The following is a 27,519-nucleotide window of genomic DNA, read 5'->3' on the forward strand; positions in this document are numbered from 1 at the left end:
TTATAAAAATTTATGTATTTTTATTATGTTCAAGTAATTTATGCCTCATGTCAGTTACATAGTTAAAGACAAGATTAGAGAAAACTAGTGAACTAATTAAACACTGTCTTTGTTTCACTCCCTACCTTGTTAATTAACTATATTATCAAACATTTGTTGAATGCCTCCTCTGCAACAGCAATAGGGTTGGGCTATCAGACTTGGCTCCGTTTCACAAACATGTGTTAGGGCTGCTCTAGCTACTAAAGCAAGACCTGAATAAACACATAAGTATGGTTTTCTACTACAAAGCCTAAAACAAATAAGCTTTTCTGGTTAACCATTAGATAACTCAATAAACTTCAGTTGCTAGGAGGACATTCTTGTATAGTTTTCTAGTCATTGTTTCTAGTAATAGTTTCCTCTTAAGGGAGAGACTTAAGGTCTGGCAGTCTGCTGGAAGGAAGGCTGGAAGCTTGTCTTGAAATCATGTTCACACAGCAAGCATGCCGATTCTGCTCCGATTGCACGGCTCTTTGGCATGGCGAGAGGTGGCTATCAAAAAAAATTGTGGGATAATTAAATCATTGCCTCCTCCTAGCTACCCCTTGGAACTCCCACTGATCCTAGTTAACTGAAGCATAATTGTATTTTGTTTTTAAGAATTTCATATATCCCAAGCTTCAAAATCCACTAAGATTTCAAAAACAAAATATCAAAAGGAGAAAGCAGCAGTGGTCTTTGATGACTTACCAACTACTTTCCAGTTGCCCAGGCTGCTTCTCTCATAGGAAGGCACCAGTGAGAACTTGACTGTCAAGGCTGACATCCACGACAAGATATGATATAGAGCATATTCGAGTACTTATTTTTGTCAGGTGAGGGTTAAGGGGAAGGGCAGTTTGGGACCCTGAATAGGAAAAGAAAAGAATGAATCTGTAAACTGGCAACACGGAAGCATATATCCACCTATTTCATATGGACATCGTGGCATCAAAATCAGAGGAATGTGCTGTGCAAATACACAGGATGTTATTTAATAGTTTCCAAGTGGCCTTTCTTGTTTTATTATCACCCATCCCCTCCTTGCACATTGAAATAGAAAAAAAAAAAAAAGACTTGTTTGTATTTATCCTTTTCATTTCTGCTGAATGAACATATTTAACCCAAGGAAAGCAGAACTAGACAGGTCCGGTTTAATTGCACAATTAGATATTAATACACTGTTTTGGAAGATAAATGCTTTGTGACCTCAGAATGAATCAGCTCTCAGGGCAAGGAGACTTTAAAACAGAGGCAGGAATGCCTGCTGTCCATTGCTGTGGCCAGCAAGGCTGAACTTCATGCTCACACAGTTTAGAAGCTGGATTAACAAGAATGTATGAAACTGGACTTCATTCTCCTTCTCTTTCCGGGCTCCATCCCTGGCTTCACTTCAGAGCCTTCATTTTTAATCTCCAAACTATAGTTTCTAACCAATCATAAATAACCTGAATATCAAGGACTATCTAACTTCCAACCCAAAGTAGGTGCTCAATTCAACTCCAGGGCAGAATCAAAGCATTCAGTTCAGTTCAGTTGCTCAGTCATGTCCGACTCTTTGCGACCTCATGGACTGCAGTATGCTGGGCCTCCCTGTCCATCACCAGCTCCCGGAGCTTACCCAAACTCATGTCCATTGAGTCGGTGATGCCATCCAACCATCTCATCCTCTGCCGTTCCCTTCTCGTCCTGCTTTCAATCTTTCCCAGCATCAGGGTCTTTTCAAATGAGTCAGCTCTTTGCATCAGGTGGCCAAAGTATTGGAGTTTCAGCTTTAACATCAGTCCTTCCAATGAACACTCAGGATTGATCTCCTTTAGAATGGACTGATTGGATCTCCTAGCAGTCCAGGGGACTCTCAAGAGTCTTCTCCAACACTGCAGTTCAAAAGCATCAATTCTTCAGCACTCAGCTTTCTTTATAGTCCAACTCTCACATCCATACATGACCACTGGAAAAAACCATAGCCTTGACTAGATGGACCTTTGTTGGCAAAGTAATGTCTCTGCTTTTCAATATGCTGTCTAGGTTGGTCATAACTTTCCTTCCAAGGAGTAAGCGCCTTTTAATTTCATGGCTGCAATCACCATCTGCAGTGATTTTGGAGCCCCAAAAGATAAAGTCATCAGTTCAGTTCAGTTCAGTTCAGTCGCTCAGTTGTGTCCGACTCTTTGCGACCCCATGAATCACAGCACGCCAGGCCTCCCTGTCCATCACCAAAGTCATAGATGGCCGAATAAACGTCCTACTTGATAACCATGCTGTAGATTGATCACTACCGTAGGTTGAAAAACATAGGATGGATTAAAATACTAGGAAATCAGAGCACCTTGTGAGCCCTTAAAAGAAACGGATTGTTTCCTGACGTAGAGTAGCAGCTGCGCTTTCTCCAGTGCAATGGGCAGGTGAGAAGTGTGGATTCTTCTCTGTATCTCAAATCCCAGAGAATCCCACACTGGTACATTTGCAGTGAGCAGGCACTTCCATAAGAGACACCTCATTTCACTGATCTTATCCAATTAACAAAAGGAGACAAACAAATTAAAAGGAAGTCCCTGAGGTGGCTGAGATCCAGTGTGCCTAAGTGGATAAACAACATAATTACCATCGCCTTCCCTAATGAAAGCGGCACTCTCAGGGCTAGCTTTGAACAAGCAGTTCTAGTTTTGCAAGAGTTAGCTACTGTCTTTTCAAGGAAAGTTGAGGAGGAAATGTGTTGAAAACAAAAAGTTTTGGTTTAGACACAGATGGTGAGGGTTGATACCTATTGGAAATAACTGCTGAAGGAAGTCAGAGAATGTTTGTTCCTCGCATCTCAAATATAGTCTTGTCTCCAAGCAAAGAGCCTGGGGAATTCCCAGGAGTCTTCCTACCTGGAAATTCCAGCGTCCTAGTGGGACGTGCTTTCCCTGTGATTTATGGTGAATTATGTGTCAGAGTGAGGAGATTCTAGAGGATGGACTACCCTTGAGAACAATCAGTGGTGCTTCTGAGGATCACCTATGCTTTTCTGGTGACCTGACTCCAGGGTACTCGACCGACTGATTCTGCTCACCTGATCTAGAGGAACTAGGCCCACCTGGGTCTTGCTGGCTTGCGTACAAAGGAAATGACTTGGTAGCACACATACATTAAGGGTAGAGGTATTTGCTCTTGTCTGTAACAGTAACAGTGGAACAATTAGCAAAGTTACAAATTGTCTGCTCATCAGATTTCGAGGCTGCTCTTGGTTTAGTTTTAGGAATTTGTTGCCTTGTTATGAGGTGTGTATGTGTGTTCAGTTGCTCAGTCAAGTTCAGCTGTGTGCAACCACATGGACTGTACCCCGCCAGCCTTCTCGGTCCACGGGATTTTCAAGGCAAGGACACTGGAGCGACTTGCCATTTCCTACAGCAGGGGATCTTCTCACCCAGAGATTGAACCTACATCTCCTGCATTGGCAGGTGGATTCTTTACCACTTAGCTACCTGGGAAGTCCTGGTAGGAGGTAACATGACCTAAAATAGGTGGCTTTCTACGCATATCAGCAAATTCAATGTAACTCCAGCCAACAGCGTAATGGGATATAAAGGAAGAAGAAGAAGAGAAAAAGAAAAGACTAAAAAGAATAATAAGGTAATGGAAGAGTCATTTTCCTTTTCATATATGAATATGCATTGTGATGTTCAGTACATATGTGGTAGCTAAAAGTATGACCCTGGGACTTCCCTAGTGGTCTATATGGTTAAGACTCCTTGCTTCCACTGGTTTCAGGGGGTGGAGGGAATGAGGGGATAGATTTGATCCTAGTCAGGGAGCTAGGATCCCACAGCCAAGTCACATAGCAAAAAATAAAAAGTATGACCCAGAAATCCCACTCTTGGGTATTTATCCAAATGAAATGAAGGCCTAGGTTCTTGAGTATCTGAATATTGATAACACCTTTATTCATCATCTCCAGAAGCGGAAAACAGTTCTAATGTTTCTCAGCTGGGGAATGAATAAACAAACTATGGCACATTTGTGCAATGGACTGCGGCTCAGTAGCAAAATGGAAGGAACTGTCAATACATGCAACTATGGGGAAGGATTGTATGAACATTATGCTCAATGAAAGAAGCAAGCCTCAAAAGGTTACATGCTGAATAATTCCACTTATATGCCATTCTGGAAAAGGCAAAACAACAGGGACAGAAGTCACATCAGTGATTGCCAGTGGCTAAAGGGAAAGGTGAGGTTTGACTGCAGAAAGGCAGCATGAGGGAATTTGGGGAATGAGGGAATTCCTCTATCTTGATTGCGATGGTTACACAACTCCACGCACTGGGTGAAACTCAGAACTGTACATTTCAAGAGGTGGGTTTTACTGTATGACAACTGAAATATAAAATCAAATAGACCAGTGTTATACTAGTACAAGTACGGATAGATCAATAGAACATCATAGTGAACTAGAAATGAAGTGAAACATAAATAGTTAATTATTTTTGTTAAAGATGGCATTTTAAAAACCATGGGGAGAAGATGCATTATTTAATAAATGGTGTTAGGAAAATTAGTCCTTATCATTATGAAAGATACCTAATTTACTCCTTGAATCAAAATAAACTCTAGAAGGATTATAGATTTAAATGAGACTAGTGGAGAAAATGAATATTTTTTGTTAATACTGGAGTGGGGAAGGACTTTAAAGAATGGTATAAAAGTCAGAAACCATAAAGAAATAAAACCCAAATTGATATGACTCTATACAACATTTTTTAAAGCAGTAAAACAAGCAAGCAATAACTATTAACTAGTCAATAGAAAAATGACAAAATGGGAAAAACATCTATAATATATGTGGCAGTCAGAGAGATCTGTAGCGAATGTTGGGGTGCACTGGTCAGATCCCACCAACAGCCCTGGGGTCTCCCTAGCTGTAGAGAGTGTAGGTGTCAAATAGCTCACAGCTAGGCTCCTCTCCTACAGCCGTCCTCAGCTGAAGACAGCCACTTTGCATGGCCATCCCCTCTCCCTGAGGGCAGCTCTCATGCAATGATTGATTGATAAAGGAGTATGAAGACTGGCCCTGTTGTCTCAAGACAGACTGTGAAAGGTCACTCCAGCTCAAGAGTTCCCCATGGGGTCAGCTAAGTGGGGCCTTCTGTCCACTCCTGCTTTTTTTCACCCTCTCTTAGGTCTTGATCCCGAGGGCACTCCCCAATAGACTCTTTCATGGCAATCTGTCTCAGGGTCTGTTTCTAGAAATTTTAATTCCAAATAATATCCTTAATATGTAAAGAACTTTTCTAAATCAACAAGAAAATAGATACATAAGCAAAAGACATAAACAGCTAATTTTTTATATGCACCATAATTGAAACTACCTGTGCCTTTTGTCACAGCAGTTTCACTTCTAGAATTTCTCATGGAGAGATAATCTTATAAGTGTGTAAAGCTATATGGTCAAGGCTGTCCACAGGAGCATTGCTTCTAATAGGGAAAAATTGGAAATAATGCCCACCAATTGGTTAAATAAATATCATACTGTGTGGTTATTAAAAACAATGATTTAGATATTTATAAACATGAAAAATGTTCAACATTCAAATATTCTTCTTCAAGTACATTCTGTCAAATAGATTGCAGGATACATAACACATATATAAAATTAAAACTAATCCGGGGGGTTTCCCTGGTGTCACAGTGAGTAAGAATCCACCTGTTAATGCAGGGGACACAGGTTCGATCCCTGGACCAGGAAATTCCACATGCCTCAGGGCAAATAATCCCGTGCACCACAGCTACTGAAGTCCGAGGGCCCTGATCCTGCACTCCACAAGAGCCTGTGTGCGTGCTGAGTCATGTCTGACTCTGTGACCCTATGAACTGTAGCCTGCCAGATTCCTCTGTCCAAGGAATTTTTCAGGCAAGAATACTGGAGTGGGTTGCCATGTCCTCCTCCAGGGGATCTTCCCAACCCAGGGATCGAATCCGGGTCTCCTGTGCGTCCTGTATGGGCAGCCGGATTCTTTACCACTGTGGCACCTAGGAAGCCCCAAAACAAGAGAAGCCACAGCAATGAGTAGCCCCAAAACCGTGACTAGAGAGCAGCCTCTACTCTCTGCAACTAGAGAAAGCCCGTGCAACTATGAAGAGGCAGTGCCACCAGAAGTAAATAAATAAAAATTTTAAAATGATCTGAAAAGTTTCAGAAGAAAATTTTAGTAGTTAGTATTTTTTAGGATTATAAGGGATTGTCATTTTCTTCCTTGTACTTTGCTATATTTTCTGAAAAATCTTTTATAATGTATAACTTGCATAATGAGATAAAAGTTATTTTTAAAAGGATACTGTTGGATAAGACTTTAGTATAAAATTCAAGCACACTGATTGAAATTCAAGCATGTTTTTATTTTCACATTTCCAATTTTTTCAACTAAAGCAAATTAGCCACAATATTAACTTTAACAGCAATGAATAAACAAAAATCTTAATTTCTGGCTTTACTATCCATATTAACCCACAACAGTCACACACAACCTGTGTTAGACACCTGCTGTTTCCATGTTTGTTTTGCCTGAGCAGTCCCCAGTCTCCTTCTTCAGGCAGCAGGCCTGGTTTGCCTTTGGGGAAACTACCCTCCCTCTAGGAAAGCCAAGAGGTTCCTGTGAGGCTGACCCTACAGCTCCCATGGAAGAGCACATCACCCACCCACACCTTCCACCCCTCTAGCCACGAGGGATTCAGGAGGTGTGTGTTCTGAGTCAGTCCAATGAGAGTCAACTGCCGGACTTTTGTGGCAGTTGTTAGAAATGCAGTGTGAAGTGTGTGTGTGCTGTTGCCTCAGTCGTGTCCAGCTCTTTGGGACCCCATGGACTGTGGCCCACCAGACTCCTCTGTCCATGGGATTCTCCAGGCAAGAGTACTGGAGTAGGTAGTGGTTCCCTTTTGCAGGAGATCTTGCTGACTCAGGGTTCAAACCCATATCTCTTGGATCTTCTGCGTTGGCAGCTGGCTCTTCACCACCAGCGCCACCTGGGAAGCCCCTGGGAATGGAATACTTGCTCTGAGCTGGGGCTGCTAAGCTGGTCACAGAGAAGCTTGGAGAAATGCTGCTGAATACGAAGTCAACACAGAACGAAACAGAGCAGACAGATGGAGAGAACATTCCTGAAGACAGTGTTGGTGCCTTTCAGTCCAGCTGCGCTCCAAGACAAATTCCTGGACTTCTCACTTACACGAATCAACACATTCTCCAGTTTTGCTCAAGCCTGTTTGAGTTGGGCATCCTTTGCATTTCAGAGGATGTGGTATGATACTCATTCTACTACAACTTCAAGGAAAGCAAAATCCTGTTCTTTTGTTCAATCTTTCAGTCATTCAATTAAAATGTGTGGAGTATTCTCTTAGCTCAGGCTGCCATAACAAAATACCATAGACAGGATGGTTTAAACAAGAAATCTATTTCTCACAATTCTGCAAGCTAGAAGTTCAGGATCAAATTGCTACAAGGTAGGTTTGAAAGCAAGCAGTTCTCAAACTGCTACAAGAGGCGTCTACTCTTGGCTTGCCTGTGGGCCACCATCAGGCTGTGTGCTCCCACAGCTTCTTCTCTTTGCCTGCTGAGACAGAAGGCAGTTTTCCAGTGACTTTTCTTATAAGAGACATAAAAGCCCCACCTACATACCTCATCTAACCTTTATGACCTCCCAAATGCCCCATCTCCAAATCCTATCACACTGGGGTTAGGGCTCTAACACACGAGTTTTAGAGAGACACATTGAGCTCAATACGCACCTAGGACCCACCATGTGCTAGTAACTATGCTGATCCTAGGAGAACAGGGGAGGAAGCCACAGTCTCTGATCTTAACAGGATGGGCACTCTTGGTGGGAGCTCAACCCCAGCCTCCTCTAAGCAGAAGGTAGGCCATCATTTCTTTTTCTCTACGGACACTCCCTCCTGCTGGGGAAGTAGTGTCTACCTTCTCTCTGGCTCTCTCTGGCCCTCCTCCTTTGGACTCTTCCAGCTGTCTGTCAAGTCAGAATGGCTGCAGACTGGGAGGCCTGGGCTGGGCAGTCCTGGTAGTGACACAAACACCCTTCTGCCCCAGAGTCCTGCTCCTTGTGCTCTCTCTCTCTTTTTTTTTTAAACTTATTCATTTTTTACTTATTTGGCTGCATTGTGTCTTAGCCGTGGCGTGCCAGAGTGCTCAGGCGCTTCAGTAGCGTCTGACATTTTGTGACCCCATGGACTATAGCCCACCAGGCTCCTCTGTCCATGGGATTCTCCAGGCAAGACTACTGGAGTGGGTTGCCATTTCCTTCTCCAAGAGATCTTCCCAACCCAGGGATCGAACCCGTGTTTCTTCTCTCTTCTGCATTGGCAGGCAGATTCTTTACCACTAGCGCCACCTGGGAAGCCCCCTTTAGCTGTAGCGTGTAGGATCTAGTTCCCCAACTAGCAACTGAACCTGAGCCCCTGAGCTGTTAGTGCAGAGTCTTAGCCAACAGGGATGTCCCTGTGCTCTTGTCGCTGGACTTTCCTCTCCTCTGGACACGGTGAGATCTAGACCTGGGGGTGCACTTATGGAAAAATGATAAAGGAAGAAGCTGCCTCATGCCTAAGTCAGAGGGGTTCTGCAGGGGCTCGGCCCAGCCTAGACTACCGGCTCCACATTGGGGACCGATTGGGGCCCATGTCCCAGAGTCACAGTCTTTGCTGCCACCTTGCTCTCTGAGCGTGGGTGACTTCATGGCGAGGGGCTGGTGGCCAGAGGACAGGGTCTGGGCCTTCCTGGGCTTCCTGGCCAAATGCTTCCTTCATCTCACCACCCACAGACGTGCGTAATACCTTCAAAGGAAACTGCTCAGATGAGAAACTTGTGGGGAGTGTAATCCTTTTCAACATATCTAGCTGAGCCAGATGGCTCTCTCAGAGGTCCCTGTTAGAGAACTTAGGAGGCTGTAGATTATACATCCAGAAGGGGAGAAGCAGCATCCTCAGCAGATTCCATGAGGATAAGGGTAACTCGTGAGGTCATGTCTGGTAATTACAGAATTATCTTCATTATTTTTTAATGTATTCAAGGCTTGAGTGCACTGGCATTTTCATTAGACAGTATAAACTTTTGAAACCAATCCCAAACATTTCTGGAGAAACTGCACAAACAGGCAGTGAGCCTCCTGATCGCTCCTGGAGATGGAGAGACCTAAACTGGGCTAAGGGCTACACTGTCCACTGTGGGAGCTACCCGCTGGCTTCCTGTATCCTCTCGGGCCTGGAGAACCAGTCTCAGTCCAGTGGTCCCTTTCTTGGTGTGCACTTCAGAACCTTCTGGGGAGCTTTGGCAGGCTTCACGTATCCAGTACTCCCCTTTGGAGACTGATCCTGTAGGTCTGGGTGTGAGAGGGTGGGGAGACCTCCAGCACCTGAATTACACCGATGAGTCTCTAAATTAGTAGATGGAGGCCTGAGACCCGGAAAGAGAGAAAGCCACTTGTCTAAGGTGGCAAAGACTATTGGTCAGAGCCAGGCCTAGCAGCCAGGTTTCCTGACTGACCCACTGCTCCTTTCACTACGTAAGTAGAAGCACAAACACACGGGTATTCTTACCCAGACTACCTGGTTGGCTTCCGTTACCCAAGGGGCCACCTTGGAGAGTGGAGTGTGGCTTCAGTCTGCCCCTGGGAGCGCTGATCAGTGACTTCTAGCTCTGCCAAGCAGACGGACCTGTGCTATTTGCGTAACAGCTGCCAGACAAATCTGTCCCTCATTTCCAAAGACAAGGCCACTGGCCTTTTGTATTCCACTGTGGTAGACAAGATAGGGAAATGTGAGACACGTCTCCTGATTCCGTACATGAACTCTCCTGCAGGGTGTGTGCCCATCTTAATTCCACGACCAGGGATTGAACCTGTGCTCCCTGCGTTTGGAGCACAGAGTCTTCACCACCAGTGCACCAGGGAAACCCTGGTATATGAACCCTTAATGCCCCGTGGTTTGTGGTTGTGGTCACTGTTTACAAAGCCTGGCTCTCAAAGCCATGGTCTGCTTAGAGTCTTTGTTGAGGAAGAAACACCACTTGTGCTATCACGCCCCAGGGGGTCCTGTCTACTGCTGGCCTTTCCTAGGCCCAAAGTTTGAATGCGGGCATTTTCATTGAATGCAGGAGACATACCCTACAACAGTCAAGAAAGGAGAATTTGTTGAGGGACTTTCAGTGGCTAAGACTTCACACTCCCAATGCAGGGGGCCCGGGGTTTGATCCCTGGTGGAGGAACCAAAAGATCCCACATGCCACAGGGTAACTAAGCTTGTGCACCTTAACTGCAGAGCCCACCTTGGCAGCTGGAGAAAGCCTGTGCTCCCCAATGAAGAGCCCTCATGCTACAAGGGAGACTTGTGCAGCCAAAATTTAACAACAACAAAAGAAGTATTAGTTGAGAGATAGTATACACCCAGCATCATGCCTGTGTTTAACTCATGCTATAGTTAGAAGGCATTTCAGGGTGTTGCGGGGAGAGAACGTAAACACCTCAGGGCTCTCTTTCAGACAAAGAAGGTCCCCTATTCACAGCACACTTAAGAGTGCACTAAAATTTCTTTACTCCTACAGAAAAACATCCTTTGGATACCCCAGAAAGCTTCCGTCAACCTCTCTCCGCCAGGCCTATCTGCTGGGACTCAGCCACACAGCGCTATCGACTGTCTCAAAAGTGCCACCTTGCCAGAAGAAATCTGGCAGCTGCATGTCATACAGCTCCCTGGCCCCTTGGACTTGCCACCACTTGCAACTGTTTTACAGTTGAGGAAATCTAGAGACGGAGTGATTAAAGCCCGGCCAAGGTCACTCACATGGAGTTCAGAGTACAATCCAACAGAAGGGAAACTTGCTGGGTTTCTAGAATCAAAGGACACGAAAGCTGGAAGGGATTTCAAGAGGTCATTTGGCTCACTTGCTTCACTGCAGGTGACCAGCGGAAGCGGCCGAGACTAACGACTGTCTGGGGGTGTAGGCTTCATAACACCCCCTCACCTCTGGGTTCGAGTTTGTTCTTCCCTATAGTTCTCCTTAAGTCTAACCGAATGCTTTCTTGCTGCAACTCTTTCTATCATCCCAACCAGTGTTTCATGGAGAGAACAGGGCTTCTCTAATGTGAGGCCTCATTTGTTCTATTGAAGAGTCGGCTCTAGGGCAATCTTGAAAGGCCCACTCAGAGAGGCCCTGTGGGGAGCTTTCTGCCGCCAAAGGCACACTGGTCTGTATTTTTGGCTCTTTTATACTTTGGCTGAATGCCAGGCAACTGCGCTTTCCCGATTCATCCTCCTCAAGGATTATTTTCCCTGGAGAAGAGAAGGCTGAAGGCGAATCAGTGAGAACGCGAAGACAGAAGATAGTAAGAGACGATATCCACAGCCTTGGAAACTGTGGAGTGACGGCTTTCAGGTTAGGCAGATGGAAGGGGTCTTCCTCACTCTGAGGGCTATTATTGAAGTCAGATCTGATCCAGAGCGCGGCTGTGGCTTGTCCTTCCCAGGAGGACCTACAGACAGGAGATGGTCTCAACACAGGGGTGACTTCGCTGTGCTCCCCATTGGGGGAACAAAGGGGCACTTTACTGGGACTCTTTCCAACTTTTCAGGGGCTCTTCCCCTGCTCTGAGAAAGCACCAGTTCTGAAGACTTCGAAGGATCTGCGTGTGTGAGGGAACTAAGAAAGGGCACCTCCACGAGTTGCCCTTTGAGTTTGGCGCTCACCCTGCGTTAAACCAGCACAGAGAAGCCTAAAATGAGATGGTTCCGAGATGGCTCCCTGGGCAAAGTTTGCAAGCTTTAAAACTGACATTTTTTTTCTTGATATGTTCTCCCCCTCCTGCCTCCTTCCATTAGACTGTGCAGCAGGAGACAGACAGAGTTCGAGGTTTATTCCCACGCATAGGATTTGATTTCGTTAAGTCTCCTTTGGGGGTAAACTATTCACTAGTTGCTCTTGAATCCCTGCCTAACTTGAAAGGCTTCAATAGCAAGGAGAATTTTTCTTAAGCCAACTCTCCCTAAAGATGAAACGAGATATTGTAAACTCTATGGAGATGAGCTTTAAAGAAAAAAAATATATATGACAAATCAATAGACTGCTCTTTACATTGACACTTTTTGTAACACTTTTCACCAGTCTCTTCCAATCTACCAACAAGCATGTCCATCATGTCCTGACTGAGGCCAGGTTGAGGCCATGCAGTGTAGGCTTTATCCCAAAGTATCAGGTTTAGTCCCTGCCCTTAAAAACTGCCCAAGCTAGGGGGCTACAAGTCTTAACTCACTCATTTAGGGTGCCAGAATGGTATTAGTGTTTTAGTGGATTAAGGAAGTAGTCAGATATTCAGAAAGGCTTTACTAAAGGGTGCATGGCTAGAGATCGCTTTAAAGAAAGAGCAGATTTGGGAGAAGCAAAGCAAAACAAACAAATAGAAATAAGTGGGGGGGGGAGGTAGAAAGCAAACTATGAACATTTAAACTAGGATTTTAAAACTCTTCAATATAGATCCTTTCAGTCACATAGAAAGATACAGCACCCCTGTGTACTCAGCACTTATCATTTCATGGCCAATCTTGCTTCCTTTATACCCCGACCCACTTTCCCCACATCATGGATTGTGCAGAAACAAAACCCAGACATTGTAGCATTCCATCGGTAAATATAGCAGCATTTTTACTAGCATTTTAATGTAAGCAGGATCAACTTATGCAGGTCAGAGCGTGTTTCAAAAAACAAACCCCAAATTGAAAATCTTGACATAATAAAAAGATCCCCCAAGCCGCAGCTAATAGCACATTTATTCCCAGTTCTACTTGGTTCAACAACATCTTAACACATCAGAAGAATCCCTAATTCTTTTTTCTTTCTGGAGGAGGTTAAAATAAAATGTATATGTCCAGAAATGCATGCTTTTTGCTATAATGCTGGGATGTTAATGGAATGTTGGAAACATATGAACAAACACTTGTCCCTGTACATCTGCTTCAATGTAAGTCTATTTCTTTAGTCTATTTTCAACATAGCTCAGAGTGGTATTTCAGGAAGACATGCTTTTCTTAAATCAGAGTCCAACAAAAATGGTCAGAGGAATCTGAGGATGGTTGGACAGTCTGGGGCCAGGAGGTAACAGCGCAGCTGGGGAGGGGATAGGATGGGGAGGGCGGTGGGGGCAGAGAAGGCAAGGAGACTCTTAGGGCTTTGCCTGGATGTGAAACTGAGTGGGAGGCAAAGAATGAAAGTGGAGCATGTTAGTTAATCTTGGAACGAGGATGAGTCATACAGAAAATGAGATACTTTCCCACTGATGCTTTGAATAATACCCTTTGACTGGGAAAAGAAACCAAATGAATGTTACTTCTTTTTGCCACAGTATTTCCCCAACCAAGGATAGAACCCAGGCCCCTGTAGTGGAAGGGCACAGTCTTAACCACTGGACTGCCAGGGAAGCCCCTAAATGTTGCTCTTGATATGGTAGATATAGGCGATGGCCTACAGGGTATACAGTTGAAGACTGAGCATGCTTCTGAGCTCTTCCTCTCTTTCTGGGTGACCTGGAACAAGCTATCTAAAGTCTCAGGGTCTCAGACTCCTCCTTTTCAGCAAAAGGAAAGTGGGATGAGATTATCTCTGGATCCCTGGAAACCCATAATATTCAACAATTCTGTTAATTGATATGTGTTGTAAAAGGATAGATAGATATGAATTGGGGGTGACTTTTGGATCGGGGCTACTAGCAGTAAGAAGTAGCAGGAGGAACTGAGACAAGCCAACCCATGGCCAAACTGTCATACGGGAAATAACCCACAAGCATCAAGGACTTATGTATCCATTCCTTTAGTAAGCAATTTACATACACTATCTCACTTAGTTCTCGAAACAGCCCTATGAATTAGGTTCTAATATTATCATACTATCATGAGGAAACTGAGGTATAGAAAGAGGTAAGTAATCTACCCAAGGAACACTGACAATAAATCAGAAAGTCAAACTCAACCCAGGATCTATTTTGACTCTTAAAACCTAACCATACTACATTCTCTCTTATTATGCTGCTGCTGCTAAGTTGCTTCAGTCATGTCTGACTCTGTGCAACCCCATAGACGGCAGCCCACCAGGCTCCCCCATCCCTGGGTTTCTCCAGTCAAGAACACTGGCGTGGGTTGCCATTTCCTTCTGCAATGCATGAAATTGAAAAGTGAAAGTGAAGTTGCTCAGTCATGTTGGACTCTTAGCGACCCCATGGACTGCAGCCCACCAGGCTCCTCCGTCCATGGGATTTTTCCAGGCAAGAGTAATGGACTTATTATGCTAAGGTACAGAAAATAACCATTAAAGTCATATATTTTACCTTTCAATCAAAATCTAGAAATCTTTATTAAATATATGACACAGGAGCCTGTTTGAAGGGGGTCCCACTGGCTAAATCCCACTGGGGATTTAGCACAAATTAAGCACCAGAATTAAGTAGAGTGATGAATTATAAACCACTGAAAAAGTAGGATTCAGGAATGCCTTACTGATGATAGATAGATGGACAGATAAGTACACACATACATAAGAGAATACTGAGGGTTGCCTGGTAGACGTGGAGAGACTACTGGAGCCGGAAAATTGTTTGGTAATCATCAAAATAAAGATGGGGTCAGGGATTCCCCGGTGGCTCGGTGGTAGAGTCCACCTGCCAATGCAGGAGACATGGGTCTGATACCTGGTCTAGTAAGATCCCACGTGGCGCAGAGCATCTAAGTCCACGCGCCACAACTATTGAGCCTGTGCTCCAGAGCCTGGGAGCAGCGACTACTGAAGCCCGCTCACCCTAGAGCCCCTGCTCTCCAGCAAGAGAAGCCTCGGCAGCAAGGAGCCTGAGCACCACAGCTAGCGAGGGGCTCCCGCTCGCCACAAATAGAGAAAAGCCCGCACTCGGCAATGAAGACTTAGCACAGCCCCCAAATAATAAACTAATTAACGAATTAAAATGGGATCAGGCAGAAACTGTCAATAGATGCTAAATCTAAGGGAAGGGGGGCATGTAAATGAGCAAGATATTTGCATGGTTTTAAAGTATCTCTCCAGGGAGTTCTTATTAGTTCAAGGGAGAAAAAGATTATATAGCGTAAACAATTTGATCAACAACTTGATGGGTGAGAAAAATTTACATTACCAATAAAGGGCAGATGGACATCATGCACCTTCAGCTGTAATACCCTTAGAAAGACAGAATATCCATTTTCAATATTCTAGCCAAGAATGCATAAACAAAAACAAAAATATGTGAACATTCTATTTTCTTTAAAAAAGGCAAGGGGAACTGTATTATTTTAAAAATGCTGACGTCATAAAAGACAAAGGCTGTGGAAATGTTCCAGATTAGAAGTTAAAGGGGTTAGACAACTAAATGCACGTTTGACCCAAAACGTGATGCTGTGCAGGAGTGGGTGGTGATGATAATACTTCAAAAGACATTAGTAGATCAACTGACAAAATTGGAATGTGGATGATGTTCATGTATAAAGTTGGTAAAAATGCCCTGTGGTTATGTTGAGAAAATTCCTATTTTCAGGAAAAGTACATTGAATTTGGTGCTGAAGGAGCTTGATGTGTGGGACTTAGCCTCATATGGTTCAAAAGAGAGAGAGAAAGTTCAAACACTAAAACAAATGGGATAAAACGTTAATAATAGTTGATAAAATAGTTAATAAAATCTAGGTAAAGGATGTGTGTGTGTGTGTGTGTGTGGGGGGATGTCCTTGAAAGTTTTTCTAAGTTTGAAAATATGCCCAAATAAGGAGAATTTTTTAAAAGTCAGTCTGGCATCACGTTAGTAATTAGTGGTCAATCTCTTAAATTCTCAAACTGTGTGTGGGGGGGTGAGGGGGAATAAAGGAATGATCCACATTGAGCCATGAGAACAATTGTCATCAGATGGAAAAAGCTTAAGGCAGAGCTGGCTCCCTGCTGTTTAGGGGTTCATCAACCAATCCAAGGAGTTATATGGATCACACAGAAAACAGGCTCAAGTGTGAGCAAATAATGGAATAATTCCACTGGGAGAAATACCAAGATAACCAACATCACCGTACATGTGAGGGAAGGTTTTCAGGCATGGGACTATAGCCCACTTATTTCAACACAAATCTCCCTAGTAGAAGAATTAGTCTGTTTAAGTTCATCTTCCTTTTGCTTTTTTTGGAAAATATGTACATGCGTGCTAAGTCACCTCAGTTGCATCTGACTCTTTGTGACCCCATGGACTGTAGCTCACCAGACTCCTCTGTCCATGGGATTCTCCAGGCAAGAATATTGGAGAGGGTTGCCATGCCCTCCTCCAGGGGATCTTCCCAACCCAGGGAAAGAACCTGCATCGCCTGTAATTCCTGCATTGCAGGTGGATTCTGTACATGCTGAGTCAGCAGGGAAGCCCCTCCTGGAAATATATTGGGACTTAAATTATATCTGCAAAGGATTTTTTCACAAATAAGGGAGAATATTCACAGTTTCCAGGAATTAGGATATTGGGCATATCCTTTGGGAGCCACCCATTACAGGTCCTTTCCATGTACCAGGTATTGTCCTAAGCATCTTATATGCATTAACCCATCTATTTCACAACAACCCAATGATATAGGATATTATTTTGGTCCATATTGGGGGAAGGAGGCACAGAGCCATTAGGTAACTTGCAATCATTTCTTAGGATAATTTGGTTTGAGCAGCAGGCTTCGGGAGGAGGAATGAGAGATAAACAAGTTAAGATCACATGCAAGATGCCTTAAATACCTAGATAAAATAGTGTGCCTTTATTTGTGGGTAATGGGCAGTCACTGAGGGTTTTGAACAAGAGTGTCATGTGAGCATTGATATATGGGAATATTGATCAGAAAGCACTGTGTTAAACAGACTGGAGGAGGGCAGGAGTGGGATCCCTATTAGAAGTGCTCACATAATTGCTCCGAGAGACGTGTCGGCCGGGACTGAAAGTCTGGCCACAGAAACAGAGAGGAATACTTAATAGCCCATCCTTCTTTTCATCCCAGCATGGGGAGCCAGGCGGTCTTTTCCATTAGACTCAGCTCGTCCATCTTCCTCCTGGTTCCACACCAGGAGGCAGTTGAGAGATAAAACAGTCTCCATTTGCCCCAATTTAGCAGACACTGGTTTTTCCATTAAAGGATGGCTCTCAAATCTGAAGACACCTGAGCAATGCCTAGAAACGCAATCCCAGTAGTCTTGATTGTGCTCACTCTTAAGACAATGGCACTTTGGGGACTGAAAGATGTCTCTCTTGAGTTTAAGAGAGGGTCAACTCTGACCTTACGATGGAAAACCTTGAAGCTCAATGCAAAGCATAAATAAAGTCAATAACAAGGGCTCATGGGAATGGTCTGTGGCTGCAGCTACCACAAGGCTAGATCTTGGCTGTCTTCTAGAATCAGCAGACAGGCTAGAGGGAAGCATTTCTAGCCTCACTTCCCACCTACCCTTTTTGGTGTATATTGCCATTTCCAGTGCTTCCTATTATTAAACACTTCTTTTTCATTTTAAGTCTCTTTGGCTCCTAATGAGGATTTGATCAGTAATTGATAGGAAAGGCTTTTCACTTTGGATGATGAAAAGTTTGAGTGCAAGAGACGCCCAGTCATACTCTGACTCCTCAGCCCAACCCATTATTAAGACTTCAGGAGCCATTAACGTTAGTCAGAATAACAAATACTTCCAAAAACTGTCAAGAATTTTTTTTTCTGACACAGTGAAGGCAAAACCAGAAATGCATTCACACCTGGAGCTTGATTAATTTAAGGTGTGCTTGGATCTGCCTGGTGGCTCAGACAGTAAAGCATCTGCCTGCCGTGTGGGAGACTGGGGTTCGATCCCTGGGTTGGGCAGATCCGCTGGAGAAGGAAATGGCAACCCACTCCAGTAATCTTGCCTGGAAAATTCCATGGACTGAGGAGCCAGGCTCCTCAGTCCATGGGGTCGCAAAGAGTCTGGCACGACTGAGCAACTTCACTTTCACTTTATCTACAAGAAAAAGACATTTGATTTCATTTAAAAATTCTAATATAAGTGATATCATTTATTGCAAAGTAAAATTTGAATATGCAGATTAATATAAAATAAAAAGTAAAATAAAAACATTTTAACATTTGAGGGTTTTTTTTTTTTTGCATGGGAACAGATTAACTCCACAGAATAGCCTCCTCTTAAGGTTAAAAATTGGAGAAGGCAATGGCAAGCCACTCCAGTACTCTTGCCTAGAAAATCTCATGGACGGGGGAGCCTGGTAGGCTGCAGTCCATGGGGTCGCTACTAGCTGGACATGACTGAGTGATGTCACTTTGACTTTTCACTTTCATGCATTGGAGAAGGAAATGGCGACCCACTCCAGTGTTCTTGCCTGGAGAATCCCAGGGACAGGGGGAGTCTGGTGGGCTGCCGTCTCTGGAGTCACACAGAGTCAGACACGACTGAAGCAACTTGGCAGCAGTAGCAGCAGCAAGGTTAAAAATAAAAAGCTTCTGGGACTTCCCTGGTGTTCCAGTGGCTAAGACTTCACTCTCCTAATGCAGGGGACCCAGGTTTGATTCCTGACCAGGGAACGAGATCCTACATGCCACAACTAAGATAGAAGATCCCATGCGCCACAAGTAAGACTTGCTGCAGCCTAAAAAAAAAAAGCTTCTAGTATCTTTTGGTCCTCAGAGTGTGATCTGGGAAACACTACCATTGGCATCCCCCAGGAGCTTATTGGAAATGCAGAATATCAGGCTCCATCACAGACCTCACTGAATCAGTATCTGCTTTTAACAAGGCACCGCAGGCAAGGGGTCACTATTTTCACTAATGTTAGTCCTTCAGAAGGCATCCAAACTATTGAAGAAATTGAAAGGAAGAGGTACATAAAAACAGTAGGCAAAAAAATGAGGAATTCACTCTACAAAGTCTTGTGTGATCAGAACCCAATTGTGGAACACACCACTAGAGAATCAGATTTGGGAGTGACCTGTTAAAGAGATGTCACTCACATGTAGGCCACCTCCCCTTAGTAATACAAATAGTAATTACAAATTAATAAGAAAACCATGGAACCAGAGACCTTTAAAACCGAGACGAATGATAGAATTTGTAGTAATCAGTGTGTGTGAAGTCTGGAGCCTCAAACTGAGTTTGTTTCTCCCAATTTGGGGTATGAAGTTAAAAACAAACCCAGTGCTGGTGCGATTAGGGCCTCTCAAGCAGAGGGACCTTGAGCAAATGTCTTCATTTCTTGGAGTCTCATCCCATAATCTGTAAAATCTGTCCTGCAAACCTTATAGGGTCATCATGCACCTTAAATAGGGGATGTGGACGTGTTGTGAAAACTATAGGAGAACCTAGAATGTTGCCATGGCGGGTTTCAAGGGTGGGTCCTAGTTTCATCCAATTAACTGCATCTTGTGTGAGATAATATCACGGCAAAACTGTGGTAGCCTGCTTGAAGTAAGGAAAACAATGAGCTAATTAATAAGATTGTGTCACCGTGGCTTCTACACTGTCTAGAAGAAGAGGATTCTCTGATTCTCAAGTTCCAGTGTAGACAGGGAAACAAGGATATCCAGTCAGAATCTGTTGAACAAATGCCCGAATTACTAAACTTGAGAAAGGTAATTTACCAACATTCACTCATTCATTCATTTCAACAAACACTTGTGAGTCCCAGGTTGGCTGGGGATAGACACAATGGTGAACAGAAAAGCACACACTGCTCTTGCCCACATGCAGCGTGTGTGTGAGCGTGCTAAGTCACTTCAGTTGTGTCCAACTCTTTGGACCCTATAGACTATAGCCTGCCAGGCTCCTCTGTCCATGGGATTCTCCAGGCAAGAGTACCAACCAGAGTGGGTTGCTATGCCCTCCTCCAGGGGATCTGCCCAACCCAGGGATCAAACCCCTGTCTCTTCTGTCTCCTGTATTGGCAAGCAGGTTCTTTATCACCAGAGCCACCCAATTTATTTATTTATTCTTGGCTGTGCTACATGGCATTGTGGGATCTTAGTTCCCTGATCAGTGATGGAACCCACGACCCCTGCATTGGAAGTGCAGAGTCTTAACCACTAGGCCACCATGGAGCCTACAGCCTAATCAAATACTCAAATGGATAAATGTAAATGGCATCCTTGCTCTATGCCACAAAAATCAGGACCAGGAGCCAAGTGAACTTGTACTAGAGTGATGTGACCTGGTCAGAGAGGTCACAAAAAATTTCCCTGAGGAAGTGGCTCTTAAGCAGAGAGCTGAGTAAGAACTAAGGTGGGGAAGAAGGGAGGAAAGAGTGTCCCAGGCAGAGGGAATAGGGTATGCACAGGTGTTTTGGCAAAAGGAGGCATGGTGGTCAGAAAGACCAGGCCCGTTAGCTTCGGGATGATGGGATGAGGCTGGGGAGGCCAGCCCATGGCCAGCCCTGTGCGCTTGAGCTTGGCTCATCCCATCTGGGCGCTGGGGAGCCACAGAGGGATTGCAGCTGTGACGGTGCTGGTGATGGTGTTGGTGGAGGTGGTGGGGAAGGACGTGTATTTTGTTACGATCAGATCTGGGTTTCAAAATTATCACTCTGGCAGCAAAATGGAGCATGACTCAGGGACAGGAGGGCTGGGTGCATGCGGAGACACAAGGAGGAGACTCTCACAGCTCAGGAGATAGAGCTGAAACCGTCTCTTCCACGGAAGACCCAACTCCTCTGGCCCAGTTCTCTCCACATACAGCCTTGTTTCTGAGAGGCCCTTCCCACAAGAGGGAGGCAGGCTCTGGGCGATGGATTCCTCCCCCTGAGAGTAAGTAAATGAAGTAGGGATTCTGGTCAGCAACTCAATCCGTTTCGAGTCTATGTGAATCAGTTCCCCTCAGGTGAAATGACAAAAGTGTGGTTTCTGAATCTGCAGGTTAAAATTTTCAGTCCTGGATTCATGGTGACCCCAAGTACAGGCAGCCTAAAAGGCTCTCACTCCCACCCCTCATGAGAATAGGAGGCAGGCAGTATCGTCTTCTGCAGTCACATCTTAGGTGACTCAGATGGTAAAGAACCTGCCAGCAATGCAGGAGATGCAGATTCCATCCCTGGGTTGGGAAGATCACCTGGAGGAGGAAATGCTAACCCGCTCCAGTATTCTTGCCTGGAGAATCCCCGTGGACAGAGGAGCCTGGTGGGCTACAGTCCATGGGGTCGCAAAGAGACAGACACAGCTGAGCAACCAACACACACACACATGTCCAGTTAAATGGCCATCCCTTAGAACCCCTCACTAAAAAGATAAGGAAGTGAGGCCTACAGAGTTTTAATAACTTGTCCAAAATCTGTCATTTTTAAGGATCAGTTCCCTGAACTTTCTAAAAGTCATCAGGTATATAAAACTCTCAACATACTCTGCTGGTCAACATCATCTTTATAGACAAGTAACGAAGAGAGTCATAAAAATATGCTTTTAAATTAAATTTTTTTTTAGACTTCTGTACTTTGTACTTTAATTACAATCTCCCACCCCTAGAGTTAGAAGGGCTAAAGAAAGAATGGGCATTCAGCCTAAACCTTAAAACTGACTAACTACGCCTTCCACAATTTCTAGTGTTATGTAACACTGCACCCAAGAAATTCACAAATGCTTTTCATGAGCCGAGCTATATAGGTGTCAGGGTCTTTATTTCTAGATTTAATTTCCAGGCATGACAAGATCTTAGACCCAGTTTTCAGTCTCTAAGAAAAATGAGTTTTCCTTTGCTATTCACTCTCACCTGCCATTCTTTAGCTTAACCAACACATACAAAAAGCTCCGTGATTGTCTGGGGCCTCTCACTGGACATTCTACTCCCTACCCCGTTCCTGTTTCCCGTTTGCTTCCCAGTAGGGTTTCCAGCTCTGACCCTTTCTTTCATATGGTTTCCCTTATAATTCTGAGCCCTTTTGTGATGTTTCTGGACTTTATTACTGCATTGTTACTTGTTTATTCTTTTTTTATACTGCCTGTTCCCTCCGGGAGCAGTTACAAATTCAAACCTTGGCCCTCATGTTGTTGGTAGAGATTTTATATTTTTAGTAATTAGTCAATACATTCCAAAATAAGACAAACATATTTGACTTCCCCCATCATTTTTGCCCTAAGATTGAACATTAGAATTGATTGGCCATCAACCAAAGTCAAATGCAATCTGCTTTTCACATGGTTTTATTCATCTCTCTGTCCTTAACACAGCTTCAAACACTCATGATTTTTGAAAACCAATATTCAGAGGTGTGTCTGTGTTTAGCAGTTTTTGTTTGTTTTTTATAAGAATCCTTTTAAACCTACAGTTTGGGTTGATAAGGTTCAGGCTAGCTCATTGAGCTAAGAAGATCCAATTTGGAGAAGCCTGGCATTGATAAAGCAGGGAGATGTCTTAGAGGGCTCTGAAATTGCAAAGTTTGTGTTCAACATTTGACTTTCACTCAAATTGGCAGTCTCTTTCCAAAATGAGCATTATTTTCTCATCTTTAAAGTATGCTGAGTTTAGTCAGTTTGAGCACTAAGCAAATTGTCAGGAGAGTTCTCAAGAATTAGGAAGAAAAAGCCAATATATCTTACTCAACCTGGGGCCACAAACTCCAGGAGTGTTGGTGAATAATGGTATGGCTTTCCTTCATTTTAACCCACTTCTGGCTGTGTTAATGCTATGCCAAGACAATCGGCTAAAAAAGGACAACTTTGTGTCAAGCTACCAAAGTATTTTGACTACACTATGCTAGAGGGGAAAAAGGTTTATTTGACTGAAATGGTTTGCTGAGAGGTAAATATTACTCTTTCTGGAATGCATGATTATAACTTTTCCAATCTGGAAAATGCATCTCTGACACCCCTCCCCGCTTCTAGGTTGTGAGCGCATAAAGCACATTGTCTGGGAAGTGGCTTGCAAGAGGGGGGAAAATGTGGCACCACGCAGGTTCTCCTAAGTGACTACTGAGTTGGCTTGAACCTAGAGCCCCTTTTACGTGGGTCTGAACGTCTCCCAACTCAGTCTGCTTAGTTACTGAAAGGATTGCTACTGTTTGCTGAGCATCCTCGCCTTCGGCATCGTCTTATTGGTTTCTTTTTGGACATTAAATACTTACACTTGGAGGAATATCTTTTCTTTTTGCTTTTGCCCACACAGTACATGGCTTTTAGGATCTCAGTTCCCCTAACCAGGGGCTGAGCCACGGCCACAGAAGTAAAGCATTGAATCCTAACCACTAGACTACCAAGGAACTCCCTGAAGGAATCTATCTTTTAAGTAAAGGGACCCAGCAGCTCCCAATAGGAGGCAAAATGGTCTTCCACTGCCTCCTGGCCATTTCCGTGGGATATCTTGACCCACACGTGGCTCCTCAGTGTCTATATAGGAGGACCTGATTTGGAGGAGGTTTGAGGCTGTATTCATATACATGAATTCACAAACATCCATTGTCTTCACCAAGGGAGAGAAGATTATGGAAGTCCCCAATCCCATCTCCCCACTCCTTAGCAGTGCCACCATCCAGACTTCACTGAAAATTCAGCACATTAAAAAACAGGCTCAGTATTTTCTCCTTAAGAGCAGCTCCTTGCACACCCTTTCCAACTTCTCCACCTGTTTTAAGCAATATGTTCCTTGTTGGGTTAAAAACTATGTTTTTAAAATTCTCCTCATCAGCTTTCACTCTCCCAATACCCAATTAATCAAGTCCTGTCAATTCTTGCTCAATAAATATCTCAGGAAGTTTCCTCCATTCTTTTGCATTCTGGAAGAACAGAAATAGAAGAGGATCTGGCTCTCTAGTCTGGATGGTGAGATGAGAAACACCATATACAAGTGAATAAACTTTTCTAGAAATAATATTTTTTTAAATGCAAAAATACATGGCCCCAAACAAGCCTTATATACAGACCCTGAGGCACTGGCTAGCACTGTCTTTGTCTCCCAGCAATCCAGAGCAGTTGGAGGTCCTTTTCGCTGTTGAGGGGCCGAGTGAGGCCTTTGGGAGTCCAGTTCAGGCCACTCTGACTCTAGCCACCCCTCCACTTTCAAGAAGCCTTCACTTTCAAGTTAGCTAGTCTTCATTCAGAGCACAGCAAGGTATGTATCCAATCTGAAGCAGTGTTGGCACAATTTATCAGGAGTATTTCACCGTAATTTAAAATTTTATATATTTCACCTCCACCTGGACAGAAGCTTATTCCGTATTCTCACTGCCCCTCCCGTTCCCCATAGCAACCAACACTGGGTTCTGCTGTTTGTAGTGTATAAATACAATGTTTAAGTCTTAGAGCCTTAGAATTTTAAAGTCAGGGGGAATCTTAAGATCTCCTCTTGTTCAGTCCTTTACTCTCCATAGACGAAGAAACAGGTCTAGAGAGACCGGCTGACTTGCCCAAAGTCACCCAGCTGGCTAGTGGCAAAGCAAGAACCAGAACCCAGGTTTCTCCTGCTCTAAGTCTGCACCCTGAATGATCCTTAGATAATCAGTGACAGAAATATCTGACTTCACACAAGGTCTCCGGGCGATGGTGGCGATAGGGGGTGATTTGCTTTATTGAAACATTTACAAAGATTCCATTCAACGCCTCGCAGGACCGTCCTGGACGAACTCCTCAACTCGGTGTTGAGCAGTCACAAGTTACGTGCTGCACTTGTTTATGAGTCTGTCGGCCCTAATCGCGGTTCTTCTGACAGAAGCGCGTCCCCGAGCCTCCCGCCGCCCCTCACACTGGGGCTCCCCCTCCTGGCCCCTCCCAGGCTGCCGACTGTCACACGGCGGCCGAGCGGCCCGCCCCACGTGGACCCGGCTGGGAGGATCAAAGTCTGTTTGCTGGCTGGCCCCCGGCAGGTGTGAGGTGGGCTGCTAGGACCCGCAGCGCCTGGACAAGAGGCCCGCCACGCCGCGGGGACCCCGCCTGCCTCGCCCTGCCCCTCCCCCTCCTGCTGCACGCGGCCCGCGCCCCCTACCCTCCCCCACGACGCCCGTCGCTGCACCCGGCCGCGGCCCCCGGCCCACGCCCGGCTCCTGAAGGGAAAGGCCCCGCCCCCATCTGTTGAAGCCGCGACACCGCCTCCTCCCCGCCCCTCTGAGCCTCCGCCCAATAGCGAGCGCGGGTGGGCGGGACGCGGCGGCTGTCGTGAGGGGGTTCTGGCCAATGAGAAGACGTGCCGGGCCTGGTGGGCGGGGCGGCGAGGCCTTGTCACGCTCGGGTCCGTGTGAAAACGGGGGTTCCGAGTGCAAAGCAAAGTTTTTTTGTAAACCGTCTGCAAAGGCGGGGGGGGTGGCGGGTGGCGAAGAAGGCGCCCGACACCGGGCCGAGTGCAGCAGCCGTGGCCGCCGCCTCTTTAGCTCTTCAGGCGTCGCCTCCTCGGTCCGCGCCACACCGGAGGAAGACCGCCGGAGGGGAAGACCTGCGCGGAGAACCCGCAGATGCTTGGAGCCTCCTCAGCGCTGAGCTGCCGGTCGCCCGCCCCCGCCGCCCGCCCGCCCGCTCCCTCTCCGGCTCTCTGTCGGCGGGCTTCGGGAGCCCCAGCTCCCTGCCGCCTCCGCCGCCGCCCCGCTGTGGGTGTGGGGGGCTGCTGGGGCTGAGCCGGGCCTCGGCGCCGGCTCCGAGGACGGACGCCTGAGGAGGAGCTGCGCGCCGCTGGCCGGCCGGGGACGCCCGCAGGCGCGGGGGCTCGGCGGCTAGACCCCGGGCTCGCCCGCTCCTGTCCAGTCACCGAGGCCCCGCGGCAGACTCCCGAGCCCCGCGCCGCTCGCCCTCCCTCCCTCCGTCGCCGGCTCCTCGGCGCCTCGCCGCCTCCTCAGGAGTGTCCGGGCCGCGCTCGGGCGGGCTCCTCAGCCGCAGCCATGGGGTGCTGGGGTCGAAACCGGGGCCGGCTGCTCTGCATGCTGTTACTGACCTTCATGTTCATGGTCCTGGAGGTGGTGGTGAGCCGGGTGACCACGTCCCTGGCGATGCTCTCCGACTCCTTCCACATGCTGTCGGACGTGCTGGCGCTGGTGGTGGCGCTGGTGGCCGAGCGCTTCGCCCGGCGGACCCACGCCACCCAGAAGAACACCTTCGGCTGGATCCGGGCGGAGGTGATGGGGGCTCTGGTGAACGCCATCTTCCTGACCGGCCTCTGCTTCGCCATCCTGCTGGAGGCCATCGAGCGCTTCATCGAGCCGCACGAGATGCAGCAGCCACTGGTGGTCTTCGGGGTCGGCGTGGCGGGGCTGGTGGTCAACGTGCTGGGGCTCTGTCTCTTTCACCACCACAGCGGCTTCGGCGACGACTCCAGCCACAGCCACTCGCACGGGGGGCACAGCCACGGCCTCCCCAAGGGGGCCCGCAGCAAGAGCAGCCGCGCCGGGGGTAGCGACGACGCCGTGACCCCGGGCGAGCAGGGTCCCGACCAGGAGGAGACCAACATCCTGGTGGCCAACAGCAGCAACTCCAACGGGCTGAAATTGGACCAGACAGGTGAGGAGAGAAAAGTCGCCGCCGCAGGTGGTTGGCCCTGGGGAGCCCAGACCCCGGGATGGCCCCGGGCGGGGTGGCCCGCACGCCCCCTGGCGCCCGAGCCGACCGCGCCGCGCCGCCTCGGGGCCGCTCGTTGCCGGGCGGGCTCCCGCACCTGCGGGGAAGCCGCCGAAACAGACGACCCCCTCCACCCCCGCTCCCCGCTGTCAGCCGGGTGTCAGGAGCCGGGGAAGTGCGTCCTCCGCCCCCATATGGGGGTGTAGATGGCACCGCGGTGGTGAGAGCGGGCAAAAGGTCAGGAGGTGACCCTCAGCCCGCTGCGGTCCGCAGCTGCACTTGGCAGTCTCTTACGGGCTGTCGTTCCAAGAGACTGTCTGATTTTGGCGTTAGCAGGATCAGCAATGCTTCCTAATTAAATTTCTTGGCCCTCTTGGAAAACCGGAGAGAATCTCGATTTGATCCTTAGTTGTTGGATGTTTGGAACCTTGCTCTGTCCAAGTAGCGCTTTTGCCCTTCAAACAAGTTTCTTAATGTTGTATTCAGAGCGATCTTAGTGATTGTCTTTCCTGAACTCAAAATCTTGGTTAAAGGTTTCTGTTATGAACAGCAATGCATGTTTCGGTTAATTTTCTAAAGTCTAAACCCAATCCTGAAAATCCTAGACTTAAGACCTGTCTGGGCATGTTTTTTGGGTTTTTTTTTTTTTTTTTTTTTTTGCGGAAGGCATGTTTTAACATTTCACTTAGGATTTGTCGTTTCTGTACTAAGGTAAAAGTGATGATAATTTATTCATCTTATATTTTTAATGTGTAGTTTTCATTCTAAACATTAAGTGCTCTTGGAAGGAAATTGGGAAATAGGTGTTGAAAGAGGAGATGGGAAAAGGAATCATCCTAATGCCCTACTAACCAATCTCAGTGATATTTTTAATAGCTTGGTGTATTTCCTCCCACTGTTTTCCATTTATATGGAAATATCAATTTCTGTTTACCTATTTGTGTGAAACCACACACGCATGACACTACATAG

The 27,519-nt window shown here is 46.1% G+C and overlaps 1 protein-coding gene and 1 long non-coding RNA gene across 3 annotated transcripts in view; one reads left to right on the forward strand and one right to left on the reverse strand.

Moving 5' to 3' along the window:
• On the reverse strand, positions 1–26,584 carry LOC121816105 (uncharacterized). Of its 2 annotated transcripts, XR_009595758.1 has the most exons (3): positions 1,643–26,584; positions 733–889; positions 1–534 (listed from the first exon to the last, which is right to left on the reverse strand). It is a non-coding gene; the product is annotated as an uncharacterized LOC121816105 (long non-coding RNA). The 2 variants fall into 2 exon arrangements; XR_006055573.2 differs by having other exon boundaries at positions 733–26,584.
• Positions 25,405–27,519, forward strand: part of SLC30A1 (solute carrier family 30 member 1) — a 7,613-nt gene continuing 5,498 nt past the window's right edge. The window contains exon 1 of the mRNA XM_027975969.2: positions 25,405–26,490. Within this exon, the coding sequence (XP_027831770.1) occupies positions 25,875–26,490 (616 nt within the window). The 5' untranslated portion in view covers positions 25,405–25,874. The remainder of the gene's footprint in view (positions 26,491–27,519) is intronic.

This window comes from Ovis aries, chromosome 12 (assembly GCF_016772045.2).
Source record: "Ovis aries strain OAR_USU_Benz2616 breed Rambouillet chromosome 12, ARS-UI_Ramb_v3.0, whole genome shotgun sequence".
NCBI classification, from domain to species: domain Eukaryota; kingdom Metazoa; phylum Chordata; class Mammalia; order Artiodactyla; family Bovidae; genus Ovis; species Ovis aries.